The 14,589-nt window shown below is 58.8% G+C and overlaps 1 protein-coding gene across 5 annotated transcripts in view; it reads right to left on the reverse strand.

The window, feature by feature from the left end:
- Positions 1-14,589, reverse strand: part of ASPDH (aspartate dehydrogenase domain containing) — a 59,006-nt gene that overhangs the window by 16,668 nt on the left and 27,749 nt on the right. For 4 of the 5 annotated variants that reach the window (XR_016460578.1, XM_090127419.1, XM_090127420.1 and 1 more), the window contains exons 5-7: positions 7,258-7,407; positions 4,847-5,079; positions 1,740-1,900 (exon numbers count right to left, since the gene is read on the reverse strand). Coding sequence is in view for 4 of the 5 variants with exons in the window: in XM_090127419.1 (XP_089983545.1) it covers positions 1,740-1,900; positions 4,847-5,079; positions 7,258-7,407 (544 nt within the window). In the remaining variant the exon portion in view is untranslated. The remainder of the gene's footprint in view (positions 1-1,739; positions 1,901-4,846; positions 5,080-7,257; positions 7,408-14,589) is intronic. The other variant, XM_090127422.1, reaches the window with a different exon arrangement.

A 14,589-nucleotide genomic window follows, 5' to 3' on the forward strand; every position in this document is an offset into this window, starting at 1 on the left:
GGGGGTTTGGGGTTTTGGGGGCATGAAGGGATGTGGGGGGGATTTGGGGTGGATATGGGGGATTTGGGGTCATGGGGACGTAATGGGGATTTGGGGTGGATATGGGGGATTGGGGGGGTTATGGGGGTCGTATTGGGAATATGGGGTGGATATGGGGGATTTGGGGAGGGTTATGGGGGATTGGGGGATGTATTGGGGTCGTGGGGGGGTTTTGGGGTTTTGGGGACATTTTGGGATGTGGGGGGATATGGGGGATTTGGGGTCATGGGGACGTATTGGGGATTTGGGGTGGATATGGGGGATTTGGGGTGACACAATGACAGGAGGGGACAGGAGGTGACATGGGGACAGGAGGGGACAGGAGGGGACAGGAGGTGACGCAGTGACAGAAGGTGACAAGAGGTGACACAATGACAGGAGGGGACAGGAGGTGACGCAGTGACAGAAGGTGACAGGAGGTGACAAGGTGACAGGAGGGGACAGGAGGGGACACAATGATGGGAGGGGACAGGAGGTGACACGGTAACAGGAGGTGACAGGAGGTGACAAGATGACAGGAGGGGACAGGAGGTGACACAACAACAAGAGGTGACACGGTGACCAGAGGTGACACAGGGACAGGAGGGGACATGGGGACAGGAGGGGACAGGAGGGGACATGGGGACAGGAGGAGACAGGAGGTGACGCGGTGACAGGAGGGGACAGGAGGTGACATGGTGACAGGAGGTGACACAACAACAAGAGGTGACATGGTGACCAGAGGTGACACGGTGACAGGAGGGGACAGGAGGTGACATGGTGACAGGAGGTGACCGGAGATGACACGGTGACAGGAGGTGACACAATGACCGGAGGGGGCAGGAGGTGACATGGGGACAGAAGGGGACAGGAGGTGACAAGATGACAGGAGAGGACAGAAGGTGACAAGGTGACAGGAGGTGACAGGAGGTGACACAACAACAAGAGGTGACACGGTGACCAGAGGTGACACGGTGACAGGAGGGGACAGGAGGGGACAGGGGGACAGGAGGAGACAGGAGGTGACACAATGACAGGAGGGGACAGGAGGTGACACAATGATGGGAGGGGACAGGAGGTGACATGGTGACAGGAGGGGACAGGAGGTGACATGGGGACAGGAGAGGACAGGAGGTGACACAATGATGGGAGGGGACAGGAGGTGACATGGTGACAGGAGGGGACAGGAGGTGACATGGGGACAGGAGAGGACAGGAGGTGACACAATGATGGGAGGGGACAGGAGGTGACATGGTGACAGGAGGGGACAGGAGGTGACGCACTGACAGGAGGGGATACAGTGACAGGAGGTGACAGGAGGTGACACAATGACAGGAGGGGACAGGAGGTGACACAGTGACAGGTGACAGGAGGTGACATGGTGACAGGAGAGGACAAGAGGTGACATGGTGACAGGAGGGGACAGGAGGTGACGCACTGACAGGAGGGGACAGGAGGTGACAAGGGGACAGGAGGGGACAGGAGGTGACAGGAGGTGACATGGTGACAGGAGAGGACAGGAGGTGACACAATGACAGGAGGGGACAGGAGGTGACATGGTGACAGGAGGGGACAGGAGGTGACGCACTGACAGGAGGGGATACAGTGACAGGAGGTGACAGGAGGTGACACAATGACAGGAGGGGACGGGAGGTGACACAGTGACAGGTGACAGGAGGTGACAAGGTGACAGGAGGTGACATTAGGTGACAAAAGCCCACCCAGGACGCTGCTCCAGAAGGCAGCCTTGGTGGCCTCGCCGGTGACAGCGCCGGTGGCCGCGGGGTTCCTTCGGGTGCTGGTGACACGCAGGGCTCTGCCTTTGTCACCTTTGTCACCTCTGCCGGTCACCTCCACCTCCACCACGTGCCAGTCGGGGACACTGCGGGGACCAGGAGGTGACAAAGGTGACACTTGGACCTTCAACGTTTCCAATAGGGACATTTGGGGACAGTTGTGGTGGCATTGAGAGGGGTGTGAGGTGACACGAGGTGACATCGGGGTCACAGCGCCCCACGGTGTCCCTTTGCTCACTGTGGCCCAGTTGGTGACATCAGGAGGTGACACCAGGATGTGACACCTCCAGGAGGTGACATCTCGAAGGGGTGACACCTCCAGGAGGTGACATCAGTGGTGGCTGTCACCCATCTGGTGACACGAGGTGACATCGGGGTCACAAACCCCCACGGTGTCCCTCTGCTCTCCGTGTCCCAGTTGGTGACATCAGGAGGTGACACCTCCAAGGGGTGACATCTCCAAGGGGTGACACCTCCAGGAGGTGACACCAATGGTGGTTGTCACTCATCTGGTGACACGAGGTGACATCGGGGTCACAACGCTCCACGGTGTCCCTCTGCTCTCCGTGGCCCAGTTGGTGACATCAGGAGGTGACACCAGGATGTGACACCTCCAGGAGGTGACATCTCCAAGGGGTGACACCACCTGGAGGTGACACCAATGGTGGCTGTCACCCATCTGGTGACACGCGGTGACATCGGGGTCACAAACCCCCACGGTGTCCCTTTGCTCTCTGTGGCCCAGTTGGTGACATCAGGAGGTGACACCAGGATGTGACACCTCCAGGAGGTGACATCTCGAAGGGGTGACACCTCCAGGAGGTGACATCAGTGGTGGCTGTCACCCATCTGGTGACACGAGGTGACATCGGGGTCACAACGCCCAACGGTGTCCCTCTGCTCTCTGTGTCCCAGTTGGTGACACCAGGAGGTGACACCTTGAGGAGGTGACATCTCAAAGGGGTGACACCACCTGGAGGTGACACCAATGGTGGCTGTCACCCATCTGGTGACACGAGGTGACATCGGGGTCACAAACCCCCACGGTGTCCCTTTGCTCACTGTGGCCCAGTTGGTGACATCAGGAGGTGACACCAGGATGTGACACCTCCAGGAGGTGACATCTCAAAGGGGTGACACCACCTGGAGGTGACACCAATGGTGGCTGTCACCCATCTGGTGACACGAGGTGACATCGGGGTCACAACACCCCACGGTGTCCCTCTGCTCTCCGTGTCCCAGTTGGTGACATCAGGAGGTGACACCAGGAGGTTGACACCTCTAGGAGGTGACACCACCAAGGGTGACACCTCCAGGAGGTGACAACACCGAGACTTGATGCCACCAGGAGGTGACACCACCAACAGATGCCACCAGGAGGTGACAACCACAGGAGGTGACACCACCAGGAGGTGACACCACCAAGACTCAATGCCACCAGGAGGTGACACCACCAACAGATGCCACCAGGAGGTGACAACCACCAGGAGGTGACACCCCCAAGACTTGATGCCACCAGGAGGTGACACCACCAAGAGTTGACACCAAGAGGTGACACCACCAAGACTTGATGTCACCCCCAAGAGGTGACACCACCAACAGATGCCACCAGGAGGTGACACCACCAAGACTTGATGCCGCCAGGAGGTGACACCCAGAATGACACCACCAGGAGGTGACACCACCAGGAGGTGACACCACCAAGAGACAACACCCCCAAGAGGTGACACCACCAACACTTGATGTCACCCCCAAGAGGTGCCACCAGGAGGTGACAACCACAGGAGGTGCCACCACCAAGAGGTGACACCCCCAAGACTTGATGCCACCAGGAGGTGCCACCCCCAAGAGGTGACACCACCAAGACTTGATGACACCCCCAAGAGGTGACACCACCAACAGATGCCACCAGGAGGTGACAACCACCAGGAGGTGACACCCCCAAGACTTGATGCCACCAGGAGGTGCCACCCCCAAGAGGTGCCACCCCCAAGACTTGATGTCACCCCCAAGACTTGATGTCACCCCCAAGAGGTGCCACCCCCAAGACTTGATGTCACCCCCAAGACTTGATGTCACCCCCAAGACTTGATGTCACCCCCAAGAGGTGCCACCCCCAAGACTTGATGTCACCCCCAAGACTTGATGTCACCCCCAAGAGGTGCCACCCCCAAGAGGTGACACCCCCAAGACTTGATGTCACCCCCAAGAGGTGCCACCCCCAAGAGGTGCCACCACCAAGACTTGATGTCACCCCCAAGACTTGATGTCACCCCCAAGAGGTGCCACCCCCAAGAGGTGACACCACCAAGACTTGATGTCACCCCCAAGAGGTGCCACCCCCAAGAGGTGCCACCACCAAGACTTGATGTCACCCCCAAGACTTGATGTCACCCCCAAGAGGTGCCACCCCCAAGACTTGATGTCACCCCCAAGACTTGATGTCACCCCCAAGAGGTGACACCACCAAGACTTGATGTCACCCCCAAGAGGTGCCACCCCCAAGAGGTGCCACCCCCAAGACTTGATGTCACCCCCAAGACTTGATGTCACCCCCAAGAGGTGCCACCACCAAGAGGTGCCACCCCCAAGACTTGATGTCACCCCCAAGAGGTGCCACCCCCAAGACTTGATGTCACCCCCAAGACTTGATGTCACCCCCAAGAGGTGCCACCCCCAAGACTTGATGTCACCCCCAAGACTTGATGTCACCCCCAAGAGGTGACACCACCAAGACTTGATGTCACCCCCAAGAGGTGCCACCCCCAAGAGGTGCCACCCCCAAGACTTGATGTCACCCCCAAGACTTGATGTCACCCCCAAGAGGTGCCACCACCAAGAGGTGCCACCCCCAAGACTTGATGTCACCCCCAAGAGGTGCCACCCCCAAGACTTGATGTCACCCCCAAGACTTGATGTCACCCCCAAGAGGTGCCACCCCCAAGACTTGATGTCACCCCCAAGACTTGATGTCACCCCCAAGACTTGATGTCACCCCCAAGAGGTGACACCGGTGCCCAACTGTCCCCTACCTGGGGTCGGCCACCAAGCAGGCTTGGACGCCATCGAAGCCGAGGCTGGGAGCCGCCACCGCCGCGGCCGCCATCGTGTTGACGTTGTTGGGCGCCAGGGGACAAAGGGGACGCAGGGGACCCTCGTAGAGGACGACGCGGCCACCAGATGCCACCGCGGCCACCAGGCGCTCCTGAAGCCAGCCCTGAAGGCGGAAGCTCTGAGGAGCCTTCGTCATCGTCACCTTCAGAGCCTGCGGGGGGGGAAGGGGGGGTGACACGGTGTCACCCAGCGCTGTGTGGTCGTGATGATGTCCCCAAAGTCCTATGGTGGTCACCAAGGTGGGACGTTGTCCCCAAAGTCCTACAGTGGTCACCAAGGTGGGACGATGTCCCCAAATCTTCTGGTGGTCACCAAGGTGGGACGTTGTCCCCAAAGCACTTTGGTGGTCACCAAGGTGGGACGTTGTCCCCAAAGTCCTACAGTGGTCACCAAGATGGGACAATGTCCCCAAACCTTGTGGTGGTCACCAAGGTGGGACGATGTCCCCAAAGTCCTACGGTGGTCACCAGGGTGGGATGATGTCCCCAAACCTTGTGGTGGTCACCAAGGTGGGACGATGTCCCCAAATCTTCTGGTGGTCACCAAGGTGACATGATGTCCCCAAAGTCCTACGGTGGTCACCAAGGTGGGACGATGTCCCCAAATCTTCTGGTGGTCACCAAGGTGGGACGATGTCCCCAAACCTTGTGGTGGTCACCAAGGTGACATGATGTCCCCAAAGTCCTACAGTGGTCACCAAGGTGGGATGATGTCCCCAAAGTCCTACGGTGGTCACCAGGGTGGGACGATGTCCCCAAAGCACTTTGGTGGTCACCAAGGTGACATAATGTCCCCAAACCTTGTGGTGGTCACCAAGGTGGGACGTTGTCCCCAAACCTTGTGGTGGTCACCAAGGTGACATGATGTCCCCAAAGTCCTACGGTGGTCACCAAGGTGACATAATGTCCCCAAACCTTGTGGTGGTCACCAAGGTGGGACGATGTCCCCAAAGCACTTTGGTGGTCACCAAGGTGGGATGATGTCCCCAAATCTTCTGGTGGTCACCAGGGTGGGATGATGTCCCCAATCCCATGGTGTTCCCTTGGTGTCCCCAAGCTCTTTTGTGTCCCCAAACTCCATGGTGTCATCAAGATCTATGGTGTCCCCAACCCCACAGTGTCCCCTTGGTGTCCCCAACCTCTATGGTGTCCCCAACCCCACAGTGTCCCCTTGGTGTCCCCAACCTCTATGCTGTCCCCAACCCCACAGTGTCCCCAACTCCACAGTGTCCCCTTGGTGTCCCCAAGCTCTATGATGTCCCCAACCCTACAGTGACCCCAACCCCATGGTGTCCCTTTGGTGTCCCCAACCCCACAGTGTCTCCTTGGTGTCCCCAGCCTCTATGATGTCCCCAACCCTACAGTGTCCCCAAACCCACAGTGTCCCTTTGGTGTCCCCAACCCCACAGCGTCCCCTTGGTGTCCCCAACTCCATGGTGTCCCCTCAGTGTCACCAACCTCTATGGTGTCCCCAACCCTATGGTGTCCCCAACCCCACAGTGTCCCTTCGGTGTCCCCAACCTCTATGCTGTCCCCTGCCCTATGGTGTCCCCAAACCCACAGTGTCCCTTTGGTGTCCCCAACCCCACAGTGTCCCCTTGGTGTCCCCTACCTCTATGGTGTCCCCAGCCCTACGGTGTCCCCAACCCCACAGTGTCCCTTTGGTGTCCCCAAGCTCTATGGTGTCCCCAACCCCACAGTGTCCCCTTGGTGTCCCCAACCTCTATGCTGTCCCCAACCCCACAGTGTCCCCAACCCCACAGTGTCCCCTTGGTGTCCCCAACCCTATGGTGTCCCCAACCCCACAGCATCCCCTCGGTGTCCCCAACCTCTATGCTGTCCCCAACCCCACAGTGTCCCCTTGGTGTCCCCAACCCTATGGTGTCCCCAACCCCACAGTATCCCCTTGGTGTCCCCAACCTCTATGCTGTCCCCAACCCCACAGTGTCCCCAACCCCACAGTGTCCCCTCGGTGTCCCCAACCTCTATGCTGTCCCCAACCCCACAGTGTCCCCAGACCCCACTCTGCCCCCTCGGTGCCCTCAACCCCCCGCCTTCCCCAACCTCAACGGTGTCCCCAACCCCCACAACGTCCCCAACCCCACAGTGTCCCCAACCCCACAGTGTCTCCTTGGTGTCCCCAACCCCACGGTGTCCCCTCGGTGTCCCCAACCTCTATGCTGTCCCCAACCCCACGGTGTCCCCAGACCCCACTCTGCCCCCTCGGTGCCCTCAACCCCCCGCCTTCCCCAACCTCAACGGTGTCCCCAACCCCCACAACGTCCCCAACCCCGCGGCGTCCAATGTCACCGTTGTCCCCAAATGCTCACGGCCAGCGCCCCGCTGTCATCCATGCGCCGGATGTCCTCGCAACCCCACAGGGCCCCACGGGGGACGTAGAGGGTGTGACCCCCCCTCAGCGCCGCCCCTCGCAGCCTCTGCTCCGTCTCGGGGTCGGCCAGCGCCGTGGGGGACCCCAGCTGGGGACGTGGGGACAACCATGTCCCCAACATCCGGGTCTGATGGCCCCAGTGGCCCCCAATATCTCAAAGACAGCGGCCCCAGATTCGTCGGGATTCCCAACGTCCCGACCCCAATGTCCCCAAAGTCACCAACATCCCAACCCCAATCTCCCCAAAGTCTCCAAAGTTCCCAGCATCCCGACCCCAATGTCCCCAGTGTCCCCAGTGTCCCAACTACAGTGGCCCCAAAGTCCCCAATGTCCCAACCATGGTGACCCCAACATCCCAACCCCAATGTCCCCAGTGTCCCCCATAGCACATCCCCAATGTCCCCAAAGTCCCCAAAGTCCCAACCATGGTGTCCCCAACATTCTGACCCCAATGTCCCCAATGTCCCCAATGTCCCCAAAATCCTGACCCCAATGTCCCCAATGTCCTCAGTGTCCCCAGTATCCGAACCCCAATGTCCCAACCATGGTGTCCCCAACATCCCAACCCCAATGTCCCCAATGTCCCCCATAGCACATCCCCAATGTCCCCAAAGTCCCCAAAGTCCCCAATGTCCCAACCATGGTGACCCCAACATCCTGACCCCAATGTCCCCAATGTCCCCAAAGTCACCAGTATCCCAACCCCAATCTCCCCAAAGTCTCCAATGTCCCCAGCATCCCCACCCCAATGTCCCCAACATCATGACCCCCATGTCCCCAATGTCCCCAATGTCCCCAAAATCCTGACCCCAATGTGCCCAATGTCCCCCATAGCACATCCCCAATGTCCGCAAAGTCCCCAGTGTCCCAACTACAGTGGCCCCAATATCCTGACCCCAATGTCCCCAATGTCCCCAAAGTCACCAACATCCCAACCCCAATCTCCCCAAAGTCTCCAAAGTCCCCAGTATCCCCACCCCAATGTCCCCAATGTCCCAGTGTCCCCAGTATCCCAACCCCAATGTCCCCAATCTCCCCAAAGTCTCCAAAGTTCCCAGCATCCCGACCCCAATGTCCCCAGTGTCCCCAGTGTCCCAACTACAGTGGCCCCAATGTCCCAACCATGGTGACCCCAACATCCCAACCCCAATGTCCCCAATGTCCCCCATAGCACATCCCCAATGTCCCCAATGTCCCCAAAGTCACCAACATCCCAACCCCAATGTCCCCAATGTCCCCCATAGCACATCCCCAATGTCCCCAATGTCCCCAAAGTCACCAATATCCCAACCCCAATGTCCCCAGTGTCCCAACCATGGTGACCCCAACATCCCAACCCCAATGTCCCCAATGTCCCCCACAGCACATCCCCAAAGTCCCCAAAGTCCCCAAAGTCACCAATATCCCAACCCCAATGTCCCCAGTGTCCCCAATGCCCCAACCATGGTGACCCCAACATCCTGACCCCAATGTCCCCAATGTCCCCAAAGTCCCCAGCATCCCGACCCCAATGTCCCCACTGTCCCCAATGTCCCAACCATGGTGACCCCAACATCCCAACCCCAATGTCCCCAATGTCCCCCATAGCACATCCCCAATGTCCCCAATGTCCCCAAAGTCACCAATATCCCAACCCCAATGTCCCCAGTGTCCCCAATGCCCCAACCATGGTGACCCCAATATCCTGACCCCAATGTCCCCAATGTCCCCAAAGTCACCAACATCCCAACCCCAATCTCCCCAAAGTCTCCAAAGTCCCCAGCATCCCCACCCCAATGTCCCCAGTGTCCCCAGTGTCCCCAGTGTCCCCAGTGTCCCAACTACAGTGGCCCCAAAGTCCCCAATGTCCCAACCATGGTGACCCCAACATCCTGACCCCAATGTCCCCAATGTCCCCAAAGTCACCAACATCCCAACCCCAATCTCCCCAAAGTCTCCAAAGTCCCCAGCATCCCCACCCCAATGTCCCCAATGTCCCCAGTGTCCCCAGTGTCCCCAGTGTCCCAATTACAGTGGCCCCAATGTCCCAACCATGGTGTCCCCAACATCCCAACCCCAATGTCCCCAATGTCCCCCATAGCACATCCCCAATGTCCCCAAAGTCCCCAAAGTCACCAATATCCCAACCCCAATGTCCCCAGTGTCCCCAATGCCCCAACCATGGTGACCCCAACATCCTGACCCCAATGTCCCCAATGTCCCCAAAGTCCCCAGCATCCCGACCCCAATGTCCCCACTGTCCCCAATGTCCCAACCATGGTGACCCCAACATCCTGACCCCAATGTCCCCAATGTCCCCAAAGTCACCAACATCCCAACCCCAATCTCCCCAAAGTCTCCAAAGTCCCCAGCATCCCCACCCCAATGTCCCCAATGTCCCCAGTGTCCCCAGTGTCCCCAGTGTCCCAATTACAGTGGCCCCAATGTCCCAACCATGGTGTCCCCAACATCCCAACCCCAATGTCCCCAATGTCCCCCATAGCACATCCCCAATGTCCCCAAAGTCCCCAAAGTCACCAATATCCCAACCCCAATGTCCCCAGTGTCCCCAATGCCCCAACCATGGTGACCCCAACATCCTGACCCCAATGTCCCCAATGTCCCCAAAGTCCCCAGCATCCCGACCCCAATGTCCCCACTGTCCCCAATGTCCCAACCATGGTGACCCCAACATCCTGACCCCAATGTCCCCAATGTCCCCAAAGTCACCAACATCCCAACCCCAATCTCCCCAAAGTCTCCAAAGTCCCCAGCATCCCCACCCCAATGTCCCCAATGTCCCCAGTGTCCCCAGTGTCCCCAGTGTCCCAATTACAGTGGCCCCAATGTCCCAACCATGGTGTCCCCAACATCCCAACCCCAATGTCCCCAATGTCCCCCATAGCACATCCCCAATGTCCCCAAAGTCCCCAAAGTCACCAATATCCCAACCCCAATGTCCCCAGTGTCCCCAATGCCCCAACCATGGTGACCCCAACATCCTGACCCCAATGTCCCCAATGTCCCCAAAGTCACCAACATCCCAACCCCAATCTCCCCAAAGTCTCCAATGTCCCCAGCATCCCCACCCAATGTCCCCAGTGTCCCCAGTGTCCCCAGTGTCCCCAATGTCCCAACTACAGTGGCCCCAATGTCCCCAATGTCCCCAAAGCCCCCAGTATCCCAACCCCAATCTCCCCAAAGTCTCCAAAGTCCCCAGCATCCCGACCCCAATGTCCCCAATGTCCCCAACATCATGACCCCCATGTCCCCAACATCCCAACCCCAATGTCCCCAATGTCCCCAAAATCCTGACCCCGATGTCCCCAATGTCCCCCATAGCACATCCCCAATGTCCCCAAAGTCCCCAAAGTCCCCAATGTCCCAACCATGGTGACCCCAACATCCCAACCCCAATGTCCCCAATGTCCCCAAAGTCACCAATATCCCAACCCCAATGTCCCCAATGTCCCACCCATGGTGTCCCCAATATCCCAACCCCAATGTCCCCAATGTCCCACCCATGGTGTCCCCAACATCCTGACCCCAATGTCCCCAGTGTCCCCAATGTCACCAAAGTCCCCAGTATCCCGACCCCAGTGTCCCCAAAGTCCCCAATGTCCCACCCATGGTGTCCCCAACACCCTGACCCCAATGTCCCCAATGTCCCCAATGTCCCCAGTGTCCCCAATGTCCCAACGATGGTGACCCCAACATCCTGACCCCAATGTCCCCAATGTCCCCAAAGTCACCAATATCCCGACCCCAATGTCCCCAAAGTCCCACCCATGGTGTCCCCAACATCCCGACCCCAATGTCCCCACTGTCCCCAATGTCCCCAACATCCCAACCCCAAAGTCCCCAATGTCCCACCCATGGTGTCCCCAACACCCTGACCTCAATGTCCCCAATGTCCCCAGTGTCCCCAATGTCCCAACCATGGTGACCCCAACATCCCAACCCCAATGTCCCCAAAGTCTCCGAAGTCCCCAGCATCCCAACCCCAATGTCCCCAGTGTCCCCAAAATCCTGACCCCAATGTCCCCAATGTCCTCAGTGTCCCCAGTATCCGAACCCCAATGTCCCCAATGTCCCCAACATCCCGACCCCAATGTCCCCAATGTCCCCCATAGCACATCCCCAATGTCCCCAAAGTCCCCAAAGTCCCAACCATGGTGTCCCCAACATCCTGACCCCAATGTCCCCAATGTCCCCAAAATCCTGACCCCAATGTCCCCAATGTCCCCAATGTCCTCAGTGTCCCCAGTATCCGAACCCCAAAGTCCCCAGTGTCCCAACAATGGTGTCCCCAACATCCCAACCCCAATGTCCCCAGTGTCCCCAGTGCCCCAATGTCTGCAATGTCCCCAATGTCCCCAGTGTCCCAGCCATGGTGTCCCCAACATCCCGACCCCAATGTCCCCAATGTCCCCAATGTCCCCAGTGTCCCCAACATCCCAACCCCAATGTCCCCAGTGTCCCAATGTCCCCAACATCCGGACCCCAATGTCCCCAATATCCCCAATGTCCCACCCATGGTGTCCCCAACATCCTGACCCCAAAGTCCCCAGTGTCCGCAATGTCCCCAAAATCCTGACTCCAATGTCCCCAATGTCCCCAATGTCCCCAGTGTCCCACCCATGGTGTCCCCAACACCCCGACCCCAAATGTCCCCACCCAGTGTCCCCAACATCCGGACCCCAATGTCCCCAATGTCCCCAATGTCCCACCCATGGTGTCCCCAACATCCCGACCCCAATGTCCCTAATGTCCCCAATGCCCCAGTGTCCCCAGTGTCCCCAATGTCCCCAATGTCCCCAATGTCCCCAATGTCCCACCCATGGTGTCCCCAACACCCCAACCTCAATGTCCCCAGTGTCACCAATGCCCCAATATCCCCAATGTCCCCAATGTCCCCAGTGTCCCACCTGTGATGTCCCCAACATCCCGACGCCAATGTCCCCAACATCCCAACCCCAATGTCCCCAGTGTCCCAATGTCCCCAACATCCGGACCCCAATATCCCCAACATCCCCAATGTCCCACCCATGGTGTCCCCAACGCCCCGACCCCAAATGTCCCCACCTAGTGTCCCCAACATCCGGACCCCAATGTCCCCACTGTCCCACCCATGGTGTCCCCAACATCCTGACCCCAATGTCCCCACTGTCCCCAGTGTCCCCAGCACCCCAACCTCAATGTCCCCAGTGTCCCCAATGACCCCACTGTCCCCAAATGTCCCCAGTGTCCCACTCATGGTGTCCCCAACATCCCGACCCCAATGTCCCCACTGTCCCCAATGCCCCAACATCCCAGCCCCAATGTCCCCAAATCCTGACCCCAGTGTCCCCAATGTCCCACCCATGGTGTCCTCAACATCCTGACCCCAATGTCCCCAGTGTCCCCAGTGTCCCCAAAATCCTGACTCCAATGTCCCCAATGTCCCCAATGTCCCAACCATGGTGTCCCCAACATCCTGACTCCAAAGTCCCCAATGTCCCCAACATCCTGACCCCAATGTCCCCAATGTCCCCAGCACCCCAACCCCAATCTCCCCAATGTCCCCAATGTCCCCAGTGTCCCCAGTGTCCCCAGTGTCCCACACATGGTGTCCCCAACATCCTGACCCCAATGTCCCCAATGTCCCCAATGTCCCCAGTGTCCCACCCATGGTGTCCCCAACACCCCGACCCCAATGTCCCCAATGTCCCCAATGTCCCCAGTGTCCCCAACATCTGGACCCCAATGTCCCCACTGTCCCCAATGCCCCAATGTCCCCAATGTCCCCCCCATGGTGTCCCCAACATCCTGACCCCAATGTCCCCAATGTCCCCAATGTCTCCAGTGTCCCCAGTGTCCCCAATGTCCCACCCATGGTGTCCTCAACATCCTGACCCCAGTGTCCCCAGTGTCCGCAATGTCCCCAAAATCCTGACTCCAATGTCCCCAATGTCCCCAATGTCCCCAATGTCCCCAATGTCCCCAATGTCCCACCCATAGTGACCCCAACGTCTCAACCCCAATGTTTCCAATGTCCCCAACATCCTGACCCCAATGTCCCCAATGTCCCCAGTGTCCCACCCATGGTGTCCCCAACACCCCGACCCCAAATGTCCCCACCCAGTGTCCCCAACATCCGGACCCCAATGTCCCCAATGTCCCCAATGTCCCCCCCATGGTGTCCCCGACATCCCGACCCCAATGTCCCTAATGTCCCCAATGCCCCAGTGTCCCCAGTGTCCCCAATGTCCCCAATGTCCCCAATGTCCCACCCATGGTGTCCCCAACACCCCAACCTCAATGTCCCCAGTGTCCCCAATGCCCCAATATCCCCAATGTCCCCAATGTCCCCAGTGTCCCACCTGTGGTGTCCCCAACATCCCGACGCCAATGTCCCCAGTGTCCCAATGTCCCCAACATCCTGACCCCAATGTCCCCAATGTCCCCAATGTCCCCAATGTCTCCAGTGTCCCCAGTGTCCCCAATGTCCCACCCATGGTGTCCCCAACATCCCAATCCCAATGTCCCCAGTGTCTGCAATGTCCCCAAAATCCTGACCCCAATGTCCCCAATGTCCCCAATGTCCCCAGTGTCCCCAACATCTGGACCCCAATGTCCCCAGTGTCCCCAATGTCCCCAATGTCCCCCCCATGGTGTCCCCAACATCCTGACCCCAATGTCCCCAATGTCCCCAATGTCCCCAATGTCCCCAATATCCCCCCCATGGTGTCCCCAACACCCCGACCCCAAATGTCCCCACCCAGCGTCCCCAACATCCGGACCCCAATGTCCCCGATGTCCCCAATGTCCCCAATGTCCCCAATGTCCCACCCATGGTGTCCCCAACATCCCGACCCCTATGTCCCCAATGCCCCAATGTCCCCAATGTCCCCAATGTCCCAACCATGGTGTCCCCAACATCCCGACCCCAATGTCCGTAATGTCCAACCCATGGTGTCCCCAACACCCTGATCTCAATGTCCCCAATGTCCCCAGTGTCCCCAATGTCCCAACCATGGTGACCCCAACATCTCGACCTCAATGTCCTCAATGTCCCCAAAGTCCCCAGCATCCCGACCCCAAAGTCCCCAATGTCCCCATTGTCCCACCCATGGTGTCCCCAACATCCCGACCCCCATGTCCCCAGTGTCTCCAATGTCCCCAGTGTCCCCAACATCCCAACCCCAATGTCCCCAAATCCTGTCCCCAGTGTCCCCAATGTCCCACCCATGGTGTCCCCAACATCCCGACCCCAATGTCCCCAACATCCCAATCCCAATGTCCCCAATGT

This window comes from Phasianus colchicus, chromosome 31, assembly GCF_987193195.1.
Source record: "Phasianus colchicus chromosome 31, bPhaCol1.hap1.1, whole genome shotgun sequence".
NCBI classification, from domain to species: Eukaryota; Metazoa; Chordata; class Aves; order Galliformes; family Phasianidae; genus Phasianus; species Phasianus colchicus.